General features: G+C 41.6%; 1 protein-coding gene across 5 annotated transcripts in view; it reads left to right on the top strand.

Annotated features, from left to right (window-relative positions):
• Positions 1-23,281, top strand: part of afap1 (actin filament associated protein 1) — a 96,182-nt gene that overhangs the window by 50,868 nt on the left and 22,033 nt on the right. For all 5 annotated transcript variants that reach the window (XM_035148195.2, XM_035148193.2, XM_035148192.2 and 2 more), the window contains exons 4-6: positions 16,519-16,627; positions 16,740-16,951; positions 17,099-17,278. In XM_035148195.2, coding sequence (XP_035004086.2) covers positions 16,519-16,627; positions 16,740-16,951; positions 17,099-17,278 — 501 coding nt within the window. The remainder of the gene's footprint in view (positions 1-16,518; positions 16,628-16,739; positions 16,952-17,098; positions 17,279-23,281) is intronic.

Below are 23,281 nucleotides of genomic sequence, written 5' to 3'. Positions count from 1 at the left end.
GCACACACACACACACACACAAAGAGAGACACAAGGCCTTACAATGCAGTTTTTAATTAGAACCAGTGCACAGCCTCAGCTTCCTCCGGTGTGTGTGCCTGGAAACGACAGCCCAGGTTTTCTGGGAAAACTTTTTTTTTTTTTTTTTTCAATCAATTTTTCCATTCTACAATCGAATCAGCTTTTGAAAATACAAGGTATAGCAGTGCTCTTCTTTTAAGACTGGAAGCCCCGTCCTGTGTGTTCACTACACTCTTCTTCTTCTTCAGCTTTTGATCAAACCTGTTGAACAGCCACATGACAAATGACTGAGGAAGTGGTTTTCGTACTTAAGCGTCTGCTAAGAACTTTCATAATGTCACAAGACCAGAAAAATTGTATTCTCGTAGCAGTGAGTGAATATCAAACACAACTGCTTATAATGATCACGTTTGTCCCGAGCCATATGGATTACCATAAGCAGATGATTACTATAAATGAATTGCATTGCTTCTGTATGATAGTCCCAGAACTTGAGGGGAAGGTAACAGCGTTTTTCAAGATAAGGTCGATATCACATTGCGCAGTAGTGTATGCATGCGTGCGCACACACACACTCATTCATAATTCAGCTCCTCTCTCGCGCTGACACAAACACACACACACCGACACATGTACTCACACACACAAAAAATGTCATCGGACAAATGTGCAAACTCAATCTGGGTAAAAACAACTCGACTCAATTGGCAGTGTGCAGCACGAATGATATCGGGCAAGATGAACATTTTACTGATGTGATGCTGCAGCAACATAGAAGAAAATGCTGAAGGGTGGAAAATGAAACACGCCAGAGCCAACAATTACAACACTAAAACATGCTAATTGGAAATGTAGCCTATATATAATAAAAAAATACCAACATGCAGAAGAACGGCAGTAAAGTACAGTTCTCATAAATATACTTGGATGGAAACCCAGCTTCTATCTTTTATTCTCTTCCAGCTCTGTGTCTCTCTCTTGCCGTCTCTCTGCTCTGAAATTACCATTCATCACATTTCCACACTGACCTCTGGATAAGCCGTCCAGACGGAGAAAAAAAAAAGCTGCTCTGCTCTCTCTCTCTTTCCACCCCTCCATTCTTTTAAGTTGTATGAATTTCAGTCTACAGGGAGAAAAAAAAGATAGATGGTCAAAAGGACGGGAGAGAGCGAGAGGAGAAGAATGCAAAAGAGGAGGCAAAAAAGGGAGTAAACAGATTGGGAGTTGAAGGAATAAAGAAGATCTAGTGCAGACGAAACACTCAACAACCCTGTTCAGTCGTGTTTAAATGTGTGCAGTAAGATATTTTCTAAAGCATCAGCTCTGAGTTACATGTGGGTGAATAAGTGCAACACAGAGGAGAGAGACATCTGAAGAATAGGAGAGTGTGGAGGAGGAAGAGACGGCCTTGGCCACGGTCTGTCTGTGACCCGTCAAGGCTCAGTGCCGAGCCAAACCAGCGCTCTCTGCAAGACTGAGAGCCTGCGGCTTCAGAAGATACATCAGTCAAGTCCCAAAGCCTGTGGCAGCCATTTTAAATACTCTTATATAAGGAATAATTAGTCCGAGGACCTCAGTGGATTTACAGCACAACAGTGAATGTTTGGTGAAGTGACAGTATTATTGTGCTAATGATAAATTGCTCATGGGAAGAATGGAGGTGGCCATTTGCACATTGTTCGGCTTGTGTGTCAAACATAAAGGCCATGCTATTGAAACTATACAGAAACTCCATGATGTGTATATACTCAGTTTACTCAGTTACTCAGTATGTTACACTCCATCCCAGCAGAATATATGGATTTGAACACAGGCCATCTTTAGTTTACATCATGCTCTTACAGCAGTGTGTAACTTATCAGGTTTGCAGCCAGTGTCCAAGTTAAAACATTGTCCAAGCACCATGTTAAAATAGGTCATAGGTTTGTTGCCATCTCATAGACTGTATATAAAGATGGCCCACACGTGTCTACATCCTCCCCCCTATCCAGAAATAAAGCCAAAATATCCTGGATACGAACACTCCCAGAGTCTGCGAAGTAGTGAATGGGGGGATGGAGCTGTGGTTGTGAGGTCGTGAGTCAGCCTCAGCTGTCGAGCATAACGTTTCACCACGTTTTTAATAGCTTCAAATAACTAATCAAACCAAACTTTCCCGGAAAAAACGAAAACTTCTTCAATCTTGAAAAAATGTCAAATATTATTCTTTTTAGGAATTAGATTATGTGGGTTAGTAGATAAATCCTCAACTAGCAATGAATATGAGTAGTCAAGTGTGTAATTTAACAGCTAAGCCTGTCGACATTACTGCAAAACATGTGACATGTGACAACGTGGCCTCAGGACAGTCAGCTGAGTTAAAGACATGCTAGTGTAGTCACACGGTGTAACTGTGTGCGATTTATGATACTCACATGTGTGACACTCATTAGCCTTAACAGCAGCAGACAATAAGTAAGAGACAAAGAGATGATGTGTATGTTACTCTGTCGCAAAGCAGTGGGTCCCCCCGAGGGGCAAACTTGTTATTGACGATCAAACTTGGACACAGGACATATTGAGACCGTTTCCTGTAAAGCTCTTGAAATCTTGTCATTCGGTCAATCATATAACTAAATATATAAATAAATATTATTATCATTTCAGAGAGGGCATTTAATATGTGTGGGGCATTACCTTCCTTGGCCACATTTGTATATCTGCGTCATTTATTAGGCAAGGCTAGGCAAGCTTATTTATACAGCACATTTCAAAGTGCTTTGCATAAAATACAAAAAGCATCATGACAAATTGTAAAAGCAGCATAAGACAATACAAAAATGCATTTAAAAAGAAATAAAGAGTTACATACAGAATAAAAGAATAATTAAATAAAATAAGATTTTTTTTAGATAAACAAGTTGGATGACATGTTATACTTGTGTTTTATACCTGCAACATTAGACAGCAGAAAATAGTAGTAACGTAGGTTCAATTTGTTGTATTAGAAGCAGCACCCAGGCTTGAGACAACCCACGGTTCATAGTACATAAAAAACAATACTTGTTCCTCTAATTGTAAATATATAAATGTCTGCTCATCAACTCAGATTTAAGGATGAAAGATGTTTATTAAAATATACAAGAGTTCATGAAAGACGATCATCACATTTACCTAGAACCCAGTGGGATACCATCACACCAATAAATGATACAGCAGCCAATCCTCACATTAAAGAAGCTTGAGCCAGCAAATCTTTGACATTTCTACTTAAATAAAGGCTTCAGTAATCAATCACTTCTTAAATTGTTGATGAAAACAATCAAAATGTATAGTTTTCACACTATTAAGATTATTTTGCAAATGTAACTGGACTATCTTTAAATATGCAAAGGAGCAGTGTGCAGGTATTCCATCCATGGTGTCATAAACAAAGGCAGTCATGACCTGTTCATGGGTGTAGGTTTGTGTGCATGTGGGTGTGTTTGTGCGCGAGTATAAATCAGCATATCTGGTTGGTTTGTGCAGACACACATACTGAATACACTAAGAGAGAAAATGGGATCTCTTCATTTCAGTGTGATCCTCTCCACAGCCCTCACCTAATAAATCTCCTCAGTGATCTAGGAAAGAGGATCTCTGCTGCACCATTTTACAACGTGTTATGTGCCACGCGCGAACGCTCACAAAAAAACAAGGTCTGGCTCTAATTAGGTTGTAATGACCACTAAATGTGACAAATCCAACTGGAGACTACAATAATCTCTCGCTTTCTCTTGCTGTCTCTTTTTACATCCAGGATTTATGCTCCACTAATATTGCTCTTTTATCTTTGGCATGAAACACATTCCTGTCATCATCATGCGGACTGCCTCAGCCATGTGAACGCTTTCCATCCAGCTGTCAAGCAGTTTGAACTTAAGTCCTGAAAAAAACCAAATGTAAATTATGTGTGTTTCCATTAGGCTGCATTAAGAGAAAGGATTCAGCTTCCAGATGGAGAGCGGAGCTGCGTCACTGAACACATAAAAACAGCAAGCGTCTTTCAAGGGTTGATTAGTCGTTGGAATTTTGTTATGAAACCTTTTTCTACAGAGTTCATGTGTCATGCTGTCACAAAATGAAAACAAGGAAATGAACAGAAATGTTCATGCAGCGTGGCAGAGTGTTGGGTCGAGCTAGTCTATATGCTAAGCTATTATCAACCCAGTTATCTCCAACAACAACTTAATCCAGCTATCTTTTTCTTAATTGAATTGGTAGATGAAGATGTCAGTGATCGGCTTGTCATCGCCCTGACCCATCTAACAAAACTTGGCAAAGTTTGACTTAAAGTTGGAAAGCCCTTGTCTGAATGAAATGAAATGATTGGTCAGCGTACCTGTCTGTCACTAACCGACTTACCTGCCTGCACGGACCCTGTCTGGGACTCCTTAAGTCTTCAGCCAGAGAGACATACACGGCTGAGGCAGAGACGATAGTCAGAAGTTAGCGAGCGAGTCACGGAAAAGTCGTCTACTAGCATTTGTCAGGCAGTGCACGTTCATGTGTTTTGTGGGCGGAGCTTCGATTAGGGCTGATGGGAGGGAGAGGGATTTATTGGTTGCATTTTCTCAAAGTGTAGCCTACTCTTGCTAGCTTTTGCAGGATTACCAACCCTAGTTTTCAGATAAATAAGTAAGTACTCTGTCGTATCAGCATCATTTGTCCATTTAATGCACTGAGTTTGTTAACCAACCCTAATGATGGAAAGCTTTTTGCCCAGCGTTCATGTGGCCATTTGGAATGTGTGAGACGTATGTCTTACAACTTGTTTAGTTTAATGCACACCCCAGCCTTGAGACCATTCGGAGCTGTGGTGCCTGTGATGCATTACAAAATCTGGAACTCAAGTTTGTGCAAGAGCATGCAATTCTGGGCAAGTCGTAAAAAGGTTCAACTCAGTTTTTGAAAGACTGAAAGCCATCCATCAACTTGCCTGTTTGGTAATACCCTGTCAACAGGCAAGCATGATTAATCACAATTCTGAGCATGTTGAGATTAATTAATTCGGCATTTAGTCATTAAAATGTCCAGAAATTGTAAAGATTGGGTGTGTTTTCTGACTGTTGAGTCTAAAACTCATAAAATATTCAGTTTGCAATGATATGAACCAGATAAAGGCAGCAAATCATTACATTTTAGAGAAGGCTGGGACAAGCCAATATTGGGCTTTTTTGCTAATTGTTTTAGCTCTTATGGTTGAAAATAAAAGTCGTGCTTCAGTCAATATTTAAGTCACATCATCAGTTGCATCCTAAGGGCCGTGCGAGGCTCTTTTCGAGCAGAATGTGGACCAGTCCTCTTGTTTGGACACAAATGATTTCCATCTGTGTTGATGTTGGAGAGCGGTGCCACCCCCTTCACCTCCTCTCCTGCCCCTTCCTCCTCTCCTTCCTCGCCTAACCCCTAAACAGACCTTCCTTCGCTGAAACAAGTTACCCGTCTAACACGACCAAACACTTGCATCTGCAAAGATCACACCATGCATTGTGTTTGTTTGCTCTCTGCTTTGCACTTAAAGCAGAGGCACATTAGGAAATGTGTTCATGTGATGGACATGCTGTTTACACGCAAGCCGGTTTGCATTATCTTTCGCAGTCTGAGTCCCGATTGGGAATTCATTTCCTCCCCTTCTCATTTTGAATCAGACAGCCCCCTTTACTCCTCAAGAACTTTCAAAGATAAATATGCATCTCAGCCCAAGCTATGTGTACAGAAAATAGTATACACACACATCTAAAAGCACTCTTATGTACTGTTAGGTATCACTGGACATTGGGAAGGATCTTAGTTGTTTGAAACCGCCATCTTCCTAAAACATTTCTTACCGACTGCGAGTCATTGCAAAGTCGGTGGCCATAGACCAGCAGCTTTGTATCTGGAATAAATGGAGGCCTTTGCTGTATTTTGCCAAAGCAAATGTTTTCTAGCCTGAAGGGGAAACACATTGTAGCAAGTAAATGTGTCACAGTGCTTTGAAAAGCTACGGATTGTATGTGAGTTGGCTCGCAATCACACATATTCAGTTGAGCCCATTCTGCTTTTGTACGTCTTCTGAAATGATTTGCCTTCAGGAGTTTGTCACATGGCATGGTTTGGTCTCCATTTGGTGCTGATAAATCTGTTTTCATATTTGACTTAATTCCTCTGTGGGGTTCCCCTACTTGGCGGTTTGGTCAACCACAGCAAAGATTCAATGACATCACCACGATTGTGTCATTGGCTTGAGACAGGAAATAAGGCGGTTTAACAGATCATATTGAAAAGGCGTTGCACTTTGTCACTGAGGTAACCAAACAAGTGGCAAATTGGAGATTGATTAAGTCTTAACTACAGTGAGCAGTGGGCTTTAACTAAGTGACACAAGCCAACAGTACAGTTAATTCCAAGGGGCCAGAAACATTTCAGCCTACTTATACTGACACTCTTTGGAAAAAGTCCCCGCTGAGAAACTGGAGCACGGATGGAAAACCTATTTCACAACTTTCTTTTTTTTCCCTGCTGAAGTGCTTTCGAAGGCTTTTTACAATGCCAGTTTTTTTCCCTGACATATGAAGTGATAGAAGTGACTTAATAACACACTGAGGGAAAATTGAAGCTATTTCTGGAGTCGGGTAAAGAACTAATACAGTTTACTGTTAAACCAAATCAAATGTTGGGCTCGTTGATGGACAAAGTGAATGGACTTTTTGTTGACAGATGGACGTCTTTTGGCCTTGACCTTTAATTGGAGTACTAAAGACAAGAAGGGAACAAACTGAAGGAAATACAAAGTTTCTTTATAAGAGCAGTGAACACTAAACGTTACTAGAGAAAGATGGACTTGGCAGTGTTGGCTAAACCTTTCTCTAAATTCAGCACCCATGAGAAGATCATATCTGGAGATACTGTATCATCACTGATCATTCGGCGAACAGACTGCAGGAGGATTTGAGTCACAAAATCTGTATTTACCCTTATGCTGCTCATACCTAAAGCCAGAAAATCCAAATCTGTTAAAAAGGGCCGGGCCTGGTTGGTGTGCAGGAGGAACAAATAAGCAGGACCTACCTTGGCTGACTGTGTTCCTGCTCAAGCAAACTATTGAGGAAAGGGAAAATGCCCCCAAACATACTTCCTAATGCATTGATAAGCTATTGATCAATCAATCCCTTCAAAATTACCTCTGGGATGTTAAGTGCAATTAGCTTAAATTCTAAGTCTAAAATAAATTGCTTTGTTTCAGAGTCATGTTTGGGATTTATGTCGAATCTCAATACAGCCTGTAATCTATTACTTTTTTGGGTAAATCAAGCAAAATATTGCCAAAGTATTCCACTTTCCAACTCACCAGTTAGTAAGTAAAATGAAAGAGTGCTGTACTGGCACGGGTTAGTGCCATTGTGAGGATTGGTGGGAAATAACTTGAGACTTTCAGCTGAAATGACAGAGGTCTGGGAAAATGTTTGACCTATTATGTGGGTGTCCTGTTCAATCCAAAGGCAACATTATACATGGTGAACTGAAATCACTCAGGTTATACAGTACAACTTTGTGTCAGACGTTGACTGTTGGATCGACATAGTTTATCACATATTTGGTGTAGATTACAATAGAGAAATGTAAAAGATACGACAGTGTTTGAGGTGGTTGGGAAAGAGTTGTAGTTACATAGTTTGTCCACCAGAAAGCTGAAAGTTAATTTCTTATTCATAGCTCTATAATTTAAATACAAATTGAAGGGATACTTATATTCTTTGAGGAATTGCAAAGAAGCAACACGTCACTCCCATAATATATGATCAGAACCCTCCATTAAATGCTGTAGGATGGCATAGTCCACTTCCTGCCTATGTAACTCAATACTTTAAATGTAGTATAGCACACTGATTCCATTCCAGACACTGATCTACTTTGTAGCCATGGACCACCAGCTACTGACCCACATTTACACCTCATTGTGAGGGGAGAGAAATGCAGGAAACACCCAACCCAATCTCGCTCTCCGGTTGTTTTTTCAGCTCAGCCTGCAAGCTCGGGCGTCTGCCAGTAATGGCCCTCTGCTGAATGCACCTGTCCCGCAAAGTACACACTTAACTCGCCAGCCCGAGGCAGGAAGGAGGGAAAGCGATGAAAAGGAAGTGAAGAATAGAATTTTAACATTGGGAGCTGTGAGAAAGGTTCTTGTTTTTTCAGAGGTAACACTAGCATGGGTGGTTCATGTATAAACACAGAGGTGGAACACTTCGATGTGTATTGCAGAGGTTGGCAGGTCTTGAGCTGGGCTGAGGCCTTAAGTTCTGCAGAGAGGGGAGTTTTACAGAGATTGGGTGTCACAGTCGAATGTTTCTTTTGTTTTTCTTGTTTCCCGTGATACTCACATTCCGTGTTTGAATGCATATACTAGTTTGTGTGTGTATAAGGTGTAAAAGAGGCCTCTATTGTAAAGAGTGTGAGTTGACTAATCAGCTGACATACGCATTAAATTCCTCTCCCACACAATGAGGCTTTCACTAACGTTGCTGGAGAGCTGCCACTGCTGCAGCCACCATAGAATAGCTCAAAAGACAACACATTTAAAAATAAACCATAATGCTACAATCAACCAACAACACAATGCTCCATTTAAGTAACAGGCTCACAGAATATGTCACTTACTGAGGTTCTAAGCAGCCACTTATTTTGTCATTAGAACCTATAAAGTTATAAGCTATTTCTTTTTAGAAGCTAGTTGTCTCGGGGTTATCCTGGGACAAAGGCAGGACAACCCGGAGGATGATGGGTAACTAGCACCATAACCTTTTGCTCTTTGTGCTTTTATCTTCTCCTGCAGTCTGGCTTCAATTAATAACTTATTGCTTTAGCTTGACCTCATGCTTAAGCTTCAAAGAAAGCATGGGGGGAAGGTGTGTGTTTTTGTCCGCATGGATATCTGTCCACGTTTTGTCCCATCTGACCTTCCTGTGCCTTTTGGTATAACTGCAGGTTTTAAAGGTTTGACAAGGATCACACTCTTGCATACTGGTCAAAATGTTTGGAGCACTGCCGATATGGCAGCAACTGATGTGAAGCATTCGGTCAGTCCTTGATTTATCTGACAAGAGACAAGGCTGAAAACACATGTGCTTGAATAAATGCAGGTGGCAGTAGCCTGGATATGAGACAAGAAGCTGGGATCAGCTGCAAAAGTCTGGAAAGTGAAGGAGTAACACCCTGCTACTATCCAAGTGACCTTGAGCAAGGCACTTAACCTCCAGTTGTAGAAGTGGGGAGATGACCAGAGGCCAACAGTAGAAGACTGTGGTTGCAGTTTGCAGCTCCCAGATGGGAGTGTGTGTAACTGTGGAGCAGGGTGGTGCTGGTGAAGACCAGAGACCTCAGCAAAACCCTCCTCTGGATAAATAAAGCTTTAGGAAAACCTCACAACCTCCACCTCTAATCCTTGAAACAGGGGAACTGAAGGTCTGCTCAGTATTTTTTAGTTTGTCATAATAGCTTGTTGTCTTTCAAATAGTAGTTAAAGTTCACGAAGTTCACTTGAGTATACAGTGCGTTTCTGGAAGAGTACACTTTGGACCTGTATTTGTGTTTCTGTGGACTTGTAATGGTATTGACCAAAATATATAGGCGCCATAAACTGAATACAAGACTTACATTATCAGTTTTAATAATTTTATTGTTCTGTCAGATTGGTATGATGAATGTCTCTTAAAACTCAAATACCCATGAGCCTCTGATGCCGTTGCTGTGTAGAGGAAACCAGTCAGAGGCACAAATCAAACCTGTCGAAAACCAAGAACTTCTTGCTGTTGAAGATGGAAACATACAGAGTGACATAGTTGATGAATTCTTCCCAAACTTGATCTAGAATCTGAAAGTAAACTGATAACTGATCTGATGAAATAACAGATATTATTCACTCATGATTCAACCATTCAAACCACAGGGGGTCTCCAGCTAGCCTGCGCCTATTGATGTCTATAGAGAAAATAAGCGAGACAGTTTACTGACCCTTGAATTCCCCAAATAACTTATTCAACAGTAAAGTAAAATGCAGTCCAAAAAATCCAATGGAAACATACATGTGCTTATACACTTGGTTATTTGCCAAGAATCATGGGAAATGCAGTTTCCCCCCCTTCCAAATCCTTTCTTAAGGGAGTGGCTCTCCTGTGTCCACTCAGTTTATCCATTCCAGCGTCCCACTGGCACTGTGGCAGAAACATTTATTCAGCTCCAGTCCTCCTACGCAGAGCTAAAATGGATACTTAGCATAAATGTTTGGATGTGAGTTCCATGCCAGGGCCAGAGCTGCAGACAGTCCTCCCACTCCCAAGTATCCAAACCCAAGTTCAGGACTCCTTTACCGCTACCTAATTACACATTATGACTGTGGAATTCTGGCATTCTGATCTGCATCCGTGCACATGACCTGTATGTGATGCTCTGCTTATGATCGTTGCAGTGTTTCCTTTAGAAATGGATCCTTGTCAGAGAGGAACAGCTCTTTGACCATGATGGGACATGAAAACTATACACTACATGCAATGTAGTGTAAGTGGTTTCGAGGTTCCATAAAGTATGAAAGTAATATGGATGGGTCACAATTAGCAATATTCTTTTTCCATTTTATTACACTTTCTAATATAGGATAAGTTTTCCTTGAGTTTTCCATAATAGTTTTGACGAGAACATTTCTCAAGGAAACAGATAAAACAGTTCTATGCCTGCGAGTAATAAAGTAAACGGTAACAATGCACAGTTTGGCATTCTTCCATCTATTCAATTAGTTGTGCCAAGTAGCAGGGCCAGTTTTAACCAACCTTTTCAACCGATAGAAAGTAGCAGAACTCATTACATGCCTGAACTGCTGTCTCTCTCTGAAAATACCAAATTTGCATCAAATGGACCATGCAAATTTGTATATTCTTTCATAGTTTAAAAAAAAAAAAACCTGAAGGAAAAACTTCAGCCAGCTACTGAACGAGTGTTGATATTTGACCTGAGGCCAGATGTGGTGATCTGGTCAACAGGAAGGAGAAAAATAATTTCTCCTTCACAACAACAGGTCAATGATTGCAAAGACCAAGGGTGGCAGACATGGCTGTTTAAGGTGGAGGTGGGCTGCTGGAGAATCAGTCTGCAAGGAACGTTCTTACTAGTAGAGGAAGCTAATAGAGCCTCCTGACGGCTCTGGTTTAAAATGAAGAAGGCAAGCTGGAAGTCAGCAGGAGAGAGGCAGTGAGCCGTCCACCACTGCCGACCCACTAACCTGAGAGTGTTGTAGTTAAGGGTGGAAATAATTGAAAGGGCAGCACCTGAAGACCTCCTCTGCTGAAGACCTCCTCCCCTGAAGACCTCCTCTCTGAAGACCTCCTCCCTGAAGACCTCCTCCCCTGGCCACTGCTTCAACTAGGCTAGCCAAGACTTGACTGGTTTGGAAATGTTTTTTAAAAAACTCTCATCATCATGGTTTGGCTACCTGACCTTCATCTCAAGAACTTGTGGAAATCATGGTCATGGTTTGGGAATTGTTCCAACCCCAGATGAAGTATCATGACAAAAGATAGATCTTTTACCCCGTTGGTTACCGATCTCAAAATGTGGGAGGCAAAGTGTGCCAAACTATATTAATCTTTTTTATTTAGAGTAAAAAAAAACTGTGAATCCTACTTTAAAGTATTTAATCGATTTATTGTTGTCCAGAGGTTTCAGACTTAAAGTAAAACACAAATCGAAGAGCACCATATTATCCGACAACATCTAAGTATACTACTGTAAATAATCCAGATATTCATTTTTGAACATAATATTGTTGATTTATCAGATTCTTTTTCAGCCAACCTTGAGACTTTTTTGTAGGACTGCACAGTAGAATTACAGTAGAACTGTTGGAATTCAGAGATGCACAAAATTTACTTTGTCCCCATTGCTCGGCACGGTAAAATTATCTGTAACAATAGGGCAGATCTATAGGATGATATGATTACAATAAGTTGACCTTGAGTCCAGAATATTTCTTTCTGTTAATTCAACATGTCAGTAAAGGCCGTTGAAGATATTGTTTTGGTTCCTGGTTCGCCACAACAGTTCCCTCTAATCGAATCTCATTTGAAGTGGATGAAGGAAACTGATTTGAGCAGATTCCGAGTTCGTATCTGAGCTGCATTGGATGGGGTTCTGCCATATTAAGATAGTGAGCGGATGTTTTGGAGATCTGTGGAGCGTTTGAAGCAGAGGTAGTAGAAGGAGAATTGTGGACCTGTTTGTGTTGCTGTCCGTGCATTGTGTGTGCGTGTGTGTTTGCGGTCAGCAGATGGACGGTATGCACACTGACCGCAGTGAACTCGTGCACTGCTTTGCCGTAATTTATCTGCAGATCACATGTGTGATTCGACCAAGCTGTTGTTTTGGAGAAAGGAAGAAAAGGTAAAAGACTGTGTGTCTATGTGCACGTCTGTGTACTTGTGTGTGTCACAGTGTGTGTTTGTGTGTGTATGCATACACACTCTCCTCAACCATGTGCCTCTCAGCTTTGAGTCACTACATAGCAAAGCAATGGGATCACATTCTCTGGAGTGTGGTGTAATGTATTCTGTTGCGCTCAGGGAAAAAAAGCTTACCCAAACAATCGGTTTCTGCGTGATTATTAATGGTATTATTGTTGCGCAAAGGTTTCCTAAAGGAAGACGTTGTGACGTGAGATATGAACCTTGAGACTTCGTATCAACAATCTGCCTCCATCGACGCAAACGAGTCCAGTTTTTATCCTTTTCTTTAACCTAATATTTTACCCTATTGTTTGATTGTCGAGTGATTTTTCTTTTCATTTCTTTGCCTTTCTTTCCTCCTGTCTTCCTCTCCAGGGGATTTCTTTTTGGGGAGGGGGACTGGTTTAGGGAGGAGAACGCTGGCGGCGCTGGATTTTAAGCGGGGCAGCGTATCCCTGCCAAGAAATGAGTTCACCGAAATGCTGTTTTCCCCCAAAGGAGATGCGATAAGGTTTCTGCTCAGTGGCCTGGCCCCAGCACTTGACTTCGAGATGAGAAAAGAGAAACAGGCAGGATGAAGGGGAGGATTAATAAGGGGAAGGGGTGCTTTGACAGAGACAAAAGACAGAAGAAACTAATCTTTGCATTGTAAACCAAAACTGCCTCAGAAAATCATTTACACTGTGGCATGTGTGAAGAAAAGCACAGTTGGAAAGGCTGGATGTTAAATGTGTTGTTTACGTGGATCTTTTTTGTTCACTGAACAGAGGGATAAAGATAGAGGAAGAGGGAGGTGAAGATAACCATTGTGTTTGAAAGAAAGGGAAAGAACGAGCATACCTATGTCATTAACTGCCCTGTTGGCCTTTTGCCGTTTGAGTCTTCACCCGTAGAAACATACACCACTGAAGCAGGGACAGTGGCAAAAGTTTGCTTCTAGCAGTTTTCAGGCAGTGTACATTTTGTGTTTTGGGGACGTAGCTTTGACAAGAGGGTTGATGGGAGCGGCTGGGACGTATTAGTTGCATATTTTCAAAGTGAAGCCTGGTCTTGCTAGCTTTTCCAGGATCACCAACCCTAGCTGTAATTTGAAATTAAACAGCAAAATAATGTGATTTTTGATTTAATGAATTTCATCGCAATTTCACAACATCCTTTGGTGCAATGTGTTTTTTGCTAGTTTCATGTCATTCTCCCATCCAGTGCCCACAGTGTTTAATATGCACATGTGCCCATCTGATAGCTCATGGGTGTGTTGGTCTTAAAAGGTGTGGTTAGATGCATTTTTTGGCTTTTTTTCTGTCTTGAGACAGCGGTAAGAAATTGTGCTTTTGATCAAAGAAAACACAGTTTGAAACCAATAGCACAGTATTTTGTTTATTATTTATTGTAAGACTCACCTCAGTATCACAATTCCCTTTTTTGTGGGACCAGAATCACCATGCTGTTCCCTGAATCAACATTTGATTTATTATTTACACCGAGGTGGTGTAAGGTATCGGTTGTATATACTTATGACCAATGTTCCATACACAGAGGAATATGGTTTACAAAAGAAAGGTCCAAAAAGCCAAAGGTCAGGAACAAGACTGTACACTAACAGACTACCCTCATTTCCCGGCACTCTCTCATATGAGACGTTTCAGCTAAACACCCACAGCTAACTGAGACACATCTCATGTCTTATTCATCAGATGAAAAAAGAAATAACTTCTGAAAAAGGACCTACCAATAAGAAAATCACAAACTGTGTAGTAGTGTAATTTCTCTCACAGATTGTTCTTGGCATTCTTGTGATTCCGCGATTTACTTATTAAAATAAAATCCAGTGGTTTCCTTTCAATACAGCAGAATAATGGTGGACTGTTGTCCACTGTCACGGCACAGTGACGCATACTTTCTGTCAGCCATGCAGGCTGTACGTCAGCCAGATTTTTTTATGAATGTCCCACGTTGCCACAGAAGTGGATGATGACATCACTGCATCACTGCCGCCTGATTGGGTCAGCTGTAACCAATGGCCCATAGCGCGTCGAGTTTCCTAACAGTTATAGAGTTTCTCCCATTTGTAACCGGCCCACCAGCGGAAAAATCTGACCTGCCACCAATAAATAAAATCTGAAGAAAAATCAAAGAGGTTTTTTTTCCATTGAATAAAAACGTTTGCAGCCATGCGGCCACAGTTGGGGGGAGGGGCTTTCGAGAAGACTTGAAGTGTGGCCTTCCGGTCTTTGCAGCTTCTTTTATGCCCTTTGAGGTTGTCCGGTACTGGCGGCGTGTATAGACTCCAGATTTATTAGTCCATGCTCTACTCCTCTGGTGTCCTGTGAGCGATGATTGAATGAATGAACACATTATTGTCGTTTAATTGACCTAATAGAAATTAAAATGTCCATTTCACAAACTGCTATTCGGATGAACTGCAACATCACAACACTGATCAGAAACAAACATTAGATATAGCCCTTTTTAACAGAGGTCATTTTGAAACCTCACAGTAGGAAAAATCAATGGATGATGTCTCAGTTCTGTGACACTTTCACTGGGACATTTGAATAGAACAGAGCCAATTGTTAACGTTAGCAGCACCTAACTGTGACAAGATAAAATGGCTTGGGTTTCCATTTGTCTTATTTTTAGTTTGCGTGTAAAACAACAGTGGAGATTTATCGAAATACTGCATTATCCCAAGAAAATAACTTTTTTAGTGTCAGACAAAAAACATCAGGTCTTTGAGGAGCAACTAGAAAACTTCGAAATTCAGAAATTAATACATGAAACACATTATTCTATGTCTGTGATGATTCATGATTTCTCATTCATTCCGATTAAGTTTGCCTACTGAGCATGTACCTCAAAAAAGTGTCATGTGTATTCAAAACATCCCTCAGCCGGTAAGAGAAATATGGATGAAAAATATGTGTGAGTGAGTGTGTCATATGACACCTACTCTTTTCATATGATATTCACTTTGTTACACAGACCTGAAGGACAGAGCCATTACACACCTATAGCCCTCACCGTAGTGGACAAGACCGACCAGCCGTCTCACAATGAATGTGAGGCTTGTTTCATGTGAGGTTGCATCCGTTTGGTGGTGGTTCATAGTGACGGTTCTGTTGATTCTAAGAGCTAAAAATCTGTGATGCAGCCGTCGGCCAAGCTGGATCACATCAAGCTGTGCAGTTGATCCTCCGCGCCAACAACTGGGTCCAAAAAAATAGGTCTAATTTCACCTCCTGCCCTCTCCGTTCCTGTCATGGGATCTGCGCTGTAAGACTGTGGAAATCTCTTCAAACCACTCAAGGCCAAATTAGTCATCATGCAATAACACCAACTCTGTTCTGTAGCTTCCTCAGTCACAAATGAATTTGTTTTTCTCAGCTTTGCCTCGTTGTTTTGGTTATTAAATCCCTTTTCAATTCAAGTCCAGTCAGTAATAAATGCCTCTAACAAGACTTCAGGTTACGTTTCTTAAACCAACACTTCTCTTGGCCACTCGCTTGTTTTCTCTGTCACACACTACGTTATAATTATTTTTCTTTTCTTCCTTACAAGCATTCTTTCTCAGCCTCCTCTTTTCACATTTTGCATTAAACAGAGAACGTTTTTTAAATTCTAAGTGGTTGCCCCCACTTTGGTCGTGCAATGTATATGTTGGTAACTGCTCTTTGATTTGATGATTTTGTTATTACAGTGCATTTTGCTGTCTGTTCTTATAAGGTATTAATGTATTAAATGAATGGAATTAAATATGTTCCAATTGTTTTAGAGAAAAAGGTTAAACACTATAAATTAGTATGAAAATATAAAATCGTTGCCTGGGAAACTTTGTGACATGTATGAGTGGTGAAAGCAGTCGATGTGTCAAAGAACTAAAACGAGTGAAAACCGTTGAAATCAGTCAAGATGTGATCACTAAAAAGCAGCTGAGGTGTTGCTGAATGTTTGAGCGATGAGTCGGTGAACTTCAGTCTAATCAGTGGAAACTTGTTTCTCTCTCCAGTCTTCAAACAACGGCCCCCCTCCCCTGCCCAGCTCCTCTCTGCCTGAAGGCTACTATGAGGAAGCGGTTCCTTTAAGCCCTGGGAAAGCTCCTGAGTACATCACCTCCAGTGAGTGACGTGTGCATTTACATGCTGTTGCGGAGAAACTCTCAATGTTTTCATTGTTTCGTAATGAACAGCAAATGAAAGTCACGTCTGCGTGTTCGCATCTCCCTCTCAGACTATGACTCCGACGCCATGAGCAGCTCCTACGAGTCGTACGATGAGGAAGAGGAGGATGGGAAGGGCCAGAAGATGCGTCACCAGTGGCCGTCTGAGGAAGCGTCCATGGATCTGGTGAAGGACTCCCGCATCTGTGCATTCCTGCTGCGCAAGAAACGCTTTGGCCAATGGACCAAGCTTCTCTGTGTCATCAAAGATAACAAACTGCTGGTAAGGGACACTCGTGTTCATGTTAGCATACCAAGGGCCAATGTAATCTGACCAAAGGGGAACATTGACAACAGATAACAACATAACATTACAGCAGAATCATGGTTGGTTCCTCTAGCGTAACTGTCCCCTTCTCTGTTTCTACAGTGTTACAAGTCCTCCAAAGACCACACCCCTCAGATGGAGCTGAGCCTGTCTGGCTGCAGCATCACTCACATCCCCAAGGACGGCAAGAAGAAGAAGCATGAGCTGAAGATCGTCCACCAGGGGGCGGACGCCCTGGTGCTGGCTGTGCAGAGCAAAGAACAGGCCGAGGAATGGCTCAAGGTAAAACAATGAACTACAGAACCCCGTATTTTCTGTCATATGATATTGATGCAGAAAAAATAGTTCCACAGCTCAGATATAACAGTTCAACTTGGAAACACGCTCACTAAAACCACTTGCATAGATCATGGTTCATAATACTTCATTTGAAAATACTTGAACACATTACAAAATAATCTGTAATCAGAGTCTACTTTTTTTTTTTAAGTTTTAGCTATGTCACTTGGCCTCCAACAGCAGATACGTATCTCTGTAGCTCATTTTGGACAAGAGTGAGCAAACTTCATTTGCTGAGGAAGTCCACATGATATGATCAAACACTCCAGAACAAAATAAGCAACTGGTTCTTGGGTGGAGACTGTATAGTCAAGCATCAAGAACCATTCAAGCTGTGTGGTTTTAGCAGGTTTCCTAGTATTTGACACTATTCAACTGCCTTTGGACCATAATTAAACTTCCCAGTCCACCAGGCGATGGATAATGCAGAAGACAGTACAGCCACGATGAAGATACAAAACGAACAACATTACAACAACTGTAAACCCCTTGTTGTTGATTCGAAAAGAAACGAGCACTAGTTACAAAGTGAAGCCAGAACCCCAGAAATATTAGACAATATGGAAACAAATTTGGCGTGTTTTTGCAGAGATTTACCCACAAATAAAATGCTGGAGTACTCGACCATCAAGCTTTTTTTAAGTACACAATGTGCTTGAACAAGCAACAATATGCTTTGCTAATAGCTACAAAGCTTAAATGTGCACTGTACTGAATCACGAATTGTACGTGGATGTTGGACATATAATTGGCCCCACTGTGTGAATTGTGGCCCCTTTATGGCACCCGATTCAGACGATCCCACACTGCTCAAAAGGTTCCCGTGGTTTGCCAAAGTATTGCCCCCCCCACGAGTAGGTTTATTTACACCACTCAAAAATATGAATATTTATATTGATATTTTTTCTCCTGTGTCAAATGTCACCAACGCACATGATTGCAGAGCAGTGAAGAGGCCGTAAACCAAACTGTCTTTGAACCACAGCCTCATGTGGTTCACTGCACAAAGTAGAGAGCTGTCAAACACAGTGAAAGCCGCTGTATACCAGCGTTCGCCGGTGCCCTGCAGAAACCGTAGTGGGAGAGTTCAGATGGGGGTGAAGGTCTCAGCCTTCAGGTTTCATTTTGAATATTGTTGTCAGTGAGATAAATTTAGATGCTCTGTCGCCTCCATTCTTCTAACAGCACTGTAGAATAAAGGGTGTAGCTCTGTACAAGAATAACTTGGCTTCAGATCCTCCGGATGGGCCTTTTCCTGATATTGTGTGACCAGTGGTTTGTTAGGAAAATGTGTTTCACTCTGATGTGAAGATGTTTGCTTTCTCGTCCCTACTCCCATCGCTTTCCTCTCCATCTCTCATCCCCCCCCCTCACCCTCACGCCCCATCATCCTCTCTCATCGCTCTCTGATCTTTCCCTCTGGGCGGCTCCGACAAGGCCACAAAACAAACCCAGCCCCCGTCGGCATCAAACAGACCCCCTCTACTTTCTGCTTTTCAAACCCCGCGTCTATTTGTTGTCAGTACGGTGCAAACACCTCTGGGACTCTTTTATCTTTCAATCGCAGGACGAAAAAAAAAAGGCCTCATCTGGTCTTTGGATTTTAAAAGAAAACCCCCCACGGCCCGCCCCAACTCTTTCCTCCTCACCTCTGCACTCCTTCACTTCTCCTGAGGACCTCCTGGAATTCCTTGTTTGTCCTCGACAGTGTATTGTGTGCTATTTTTAAGATTCCTCCTTGCCCATTTGTGCGGCGGCCTTTTTGTAATTATTTGTGCCTCCAGCTTTTGCCAACTTTATTCCCTTGTGCTGCAGTTATACTACCAGGCTATTGGACTTCTTTTTTCATCCTCACCAAAGGCCTTGTTTAAAATTTAAGTGTGGACCAACTTTGCCTTGCAGACCACTGATGGAAACAACGGTCTTTTAAGCTCCGCCAATGTGGTTATGTTTCGCCCCTGTCCTTTTGTTGCTTGGTTTGTTTGTAAGCAAGATTACACAAAAACAACTGGATGGATTCCAATGGAACTTGGTGGAGGGATGTGGTGTTGGTCAGGGAAGAACCCATTAAATGTTGGTATGGATCCAGATCAGGGGGAAGATCCTGTATTTGTTTTCACTTTCTATTAAATTGTGATTTAGGGACATTTTCACTGATTTCCTACGGAACAATTTTTAGGATCTTGATTTTAAAAAAATAACAGATTTCTAGTGTGTGCAATTTGGTTGATTGAGCAAAGAATGGCGGGAAAATACTGCAATTCCCCTTTTAAATTCAGAATCTGGCAACGTTACACATGTCTCGCTTAACGAGAAGTCTTATTCTCAAGTCTTGTGAGACTCGCAGGAAGAGGGAGGTGGAAACCTGAGTGGGGAGGGGAGCTTGGATTTTACATGAGAGAAACTATCATGGCTGAATCTTTTTTTATGATGTGGACAATGGTTATGTAAGCGTTTCTTTAATGGCCTGTTTGAGCCGGAGTATCCGGTAAAAAGAGCTCCTACAAATTGAAGTGTGAACATGGAGAGGGGCAACAAGCAGAGGATGGACAACGGGTTGCTGCAAAGCTGCGAGTGAGACATATTTAATGTGGCCAGACTTTTAGCAAAGACTTAGAATAACAATTTTAGCATTTTATTTGCCACTGTGTCGAGGCTGCCGGCGGAGATGATCTAATGGGCCCGATCTACAAAATGTTGGTTGGTACCATTCGTTTACACAACCACATTTACAACCATAGGCTCCACGTTGAAAAACTCTTTAATTCCCCTTTAAGGGGACCTTGGGCCTTGGTGGACGTATGTGCTCTGCTTAGTGCCATTTTAGTTATTGTCAGTGTTTGCTTTCTGTCTTTTTCAAGCATTTCATGTCCATGACTGCGAGGAAACAAAGATTAAAACAGTTTGTGTTTTTCTTCTTGATTCGATTGCTCGTTCTGCACAGTAATTAGCCGTTGTTTATTGATTGGCTGAGGCAGGTATCTGCAGGCATTCGCAACCAGACCCGTGAAAATATACAAATGTCAGTACCACCCAAACTAAGGCAGCGACCACACTAATTGTTGCCTGGAGAAAACTGGGACGGCGAGCGTATTTAGTCAGGTGCCTGGATATTGGAGACATACTGTACCGATAACATTGTGGCAGCCAGTGAAGCGCTTATGTTTGCTCAATCAATGCACATGCAGTTCGTCATCCTGCTGCACTCAGCACTCATCTCATCCACTTGGCCGAAGTTCTGCGCTCACACCCTCCTTTGCAAAACAGCTCTGGATTTAAAGTCCATGTGCTGTGTTCGTGTCATCAGCAGCAGAGTGATGGAGGCCTGGATTCCCTGGCTCGCTCTGCGCTCTCTCCAACCTCAGGGTGTGTTACGGTGGTGTCCAGCCAGAAAGATCAGCTCGTCTTTGTGTCTGTGTTTGGGTATTGCGTTGCTAGGACCGCTGTGTATCAAGCAGTCACTCATTTATTCATTATTCCCCTCACTTAATTCTTTTCTTTTCTCTTGACCTTTTTTTCCTATGGCCTCCTTCTCTTATATTCATCTTTTAGCCAAAGGCATAAAACCTAAATAACAGCCTTTCTTGCATTTCCTATTCGCGATTCTTACAGCATTTGCAGTTTCTCAACAGTGTGTCCTCATGACAGAAGGGAAGCCTTGTGAAAATGGCATTTAGCTGAGTGAGGTGAGGGACAGGAAGAGGAAGGGGCACATGAGAGTGAGAGGACGATGGAAGGAACTGGAAGCAAGGTGAGAGGAGGAAGGAAAGAGAGGAAGCAATGAAAGGAAGAGAAGAAAGGAGGGTAAAGCCAAAGCTTGGAGAGTACCTGAGGCTTTCCAAAGCTCAGTGGTTATACATGTAGTAATGATTCTCCCAGACATTGTCTACTAACAAAGTGTTTATGGAACACACGTCAATATTCTGTCCTTCATTCTCCGAAACCCTCGCAGATCTTTGTTTGCTTTTCTCGCCTTCGACCCGACTTGCTTTGTCTGGCAGACTAATGTTATATCAGTCCTAACCTCTTTTTTCTTGTCTGTTTCTGCACTAAGTTTGTGGAAAGCAAGTTGTAAGTTCACCGTTATTCTCACCTTAACCCCCTTAAGTGTCCATTCAAATACCAACAATCCCTAGTGCATCAGTGTTGTCTGCTGCAAACTGTGGAGCACTGCTTGTTCATCCTGTGCATGTCACCATCTTGGTCATCATTTCTAGCTGAAAACTAAATGATATACTGACTGTTCTTTGATGAAATACATTAATACTGGTTTTAAAATCACATATATAACAGTGAAACATTGCGATGGAAGTTTACATTGTCAGACGCGGTAATTTATTATAATCAGGTTGTTTTGTTCCAGCACACACGTAGACTGAAAGTTTAAAGCTATGTATAGAATCAAAAAGGAAATAATCTGAAATTAAATTTAAAAAATCATATTTAGCAATATTCAGTATTTCAATAAACGCTCATTAATGACACTAAACAGACTGTGATGTTTCCAATTTCACTTAGAGCAAAGTTGACCATCAGCTCCCTGTCCTTTTTGTTGTGCTATATTATGCACCTCCTGTTTTACATGATCCGTTGTGGAATAAAGCACTAAGTTTATTTTGTTTATCTCGTCCACAAAATCTGAGTTGTGTTTACAAGCAATGGATGGGGCGAATCGCTGAACACTTTAACGTATTTTACGTTTTTTTCAACGCGTTCTTTTCCTGTCTTGAACGAGGAAGCACAGACTCGTCATGTCAATGTGCATTCATGGGCCGAAGTGGTGATTGATGGTGGCGTAGTGGTTAAGGTGTATCACCTGCATTCATCTCCCATCACTTTCTACCAGACCTACTGTTGGTAATCTAATAAACACATCAAATGCACAATAATAGAATCATTAAAAAACAATCCATAAAAACAAAGACAAAAATACAATTCACGAGCCTTCAACATAGTTTTCTTTTCTTCCACATTGAACATACAAAAGTAACAAATAAAGAAAAGAAATGCATCATCATTGCTTTCAGTGTGGCCAAAGGCAAATTGGTTTAAGCCCGCAGAGCATGAAGAATGAGTTTATATCATTTTTATGGAAATGATCAAAACTTTCTTCAATAAAAAGCCCTATTATATGTTGTCAGAAAAGTAAAGCTATAAATATTGGTGAAGAATAAATTTAAATTTATTTTAATTTCTTTTTTTACAATATATTCCAAGTGAGTAAAGGCATTTAATATGTATTTAGACTACACAGATTTCCAGTTACTAGAACATATAAAGTTTTCAGATTTCCACTACACTTATTACCTGGTATGGTTAAAATAGCTCAGTGTATAGAAATGTGCGGTCCTGGCAAGTGAATATGTAAAACTAATAAAACCACCTCAAGGCCAGAGTGTTCAGCAGCAACATGTCAATCATCATTATTTTCCTTTTAATTGGTTTTTCAGCACCCAAAACTGAAGCACACTACCTCCACTGACATGTTCTGTATCATCACCCGTACCCCAGTCTGGCGAAGCAGCTCTCCACTGGAAGGTACACATAATGTTGCAGTCTGTCCCGCTCTCTGGCCTCCGAGCCGCTCTCCGAGCCAAACCCTCGGAGCCACAGCCTGTCATTTTCCTCGCGAAACCCAATTATGCTCCTTCTAAGCCAAAACCAATGAGCTGAGCAGCTCTACACGGCCAGAGATGGTTCAGAATGCTTGTGGAAAAGACGAGGGGGGAAATTTGTGTGTGTGTGTGTGTCAGAGTGCATTAGCCGACTTGCGTACACAGCGGTTCATCTGAAATCTCATTTCCCTCTGCCCGCCGCTCATCTACACACACCCCTGTCACCGCCACATGCCTGGGACTGCCAGATCTGACGGAGGGTTGCCAGGTCTGAAGTCCAACGAGGTCACGGTAATGCACACTGGCGCCCGGGCCAGAGCCCTGCAGATCT

Source organism: Hippoglossus stenolepis, chromosome 23 (assembly GCF_022539355.2).
Source record: "Hippoglossus stenolepis isolate QCI-W04-F060 chromosome 23, HSTE1.2, whole genome shotgun sequence".
In the NCBI taxonomy this organism is placed as follows: Eukaryota; Metazoa; Chordata; class Actinopteri; order Pleuronectiformes; family Pleuronectidae; genus Hippoglossus; species Hippoglossus stenolepis.
The sequence above is the reverse complement of the archived record's forward strand: the minus strand, read 5'-3'. Positions and strand labels throughout refer to the sequence as shown.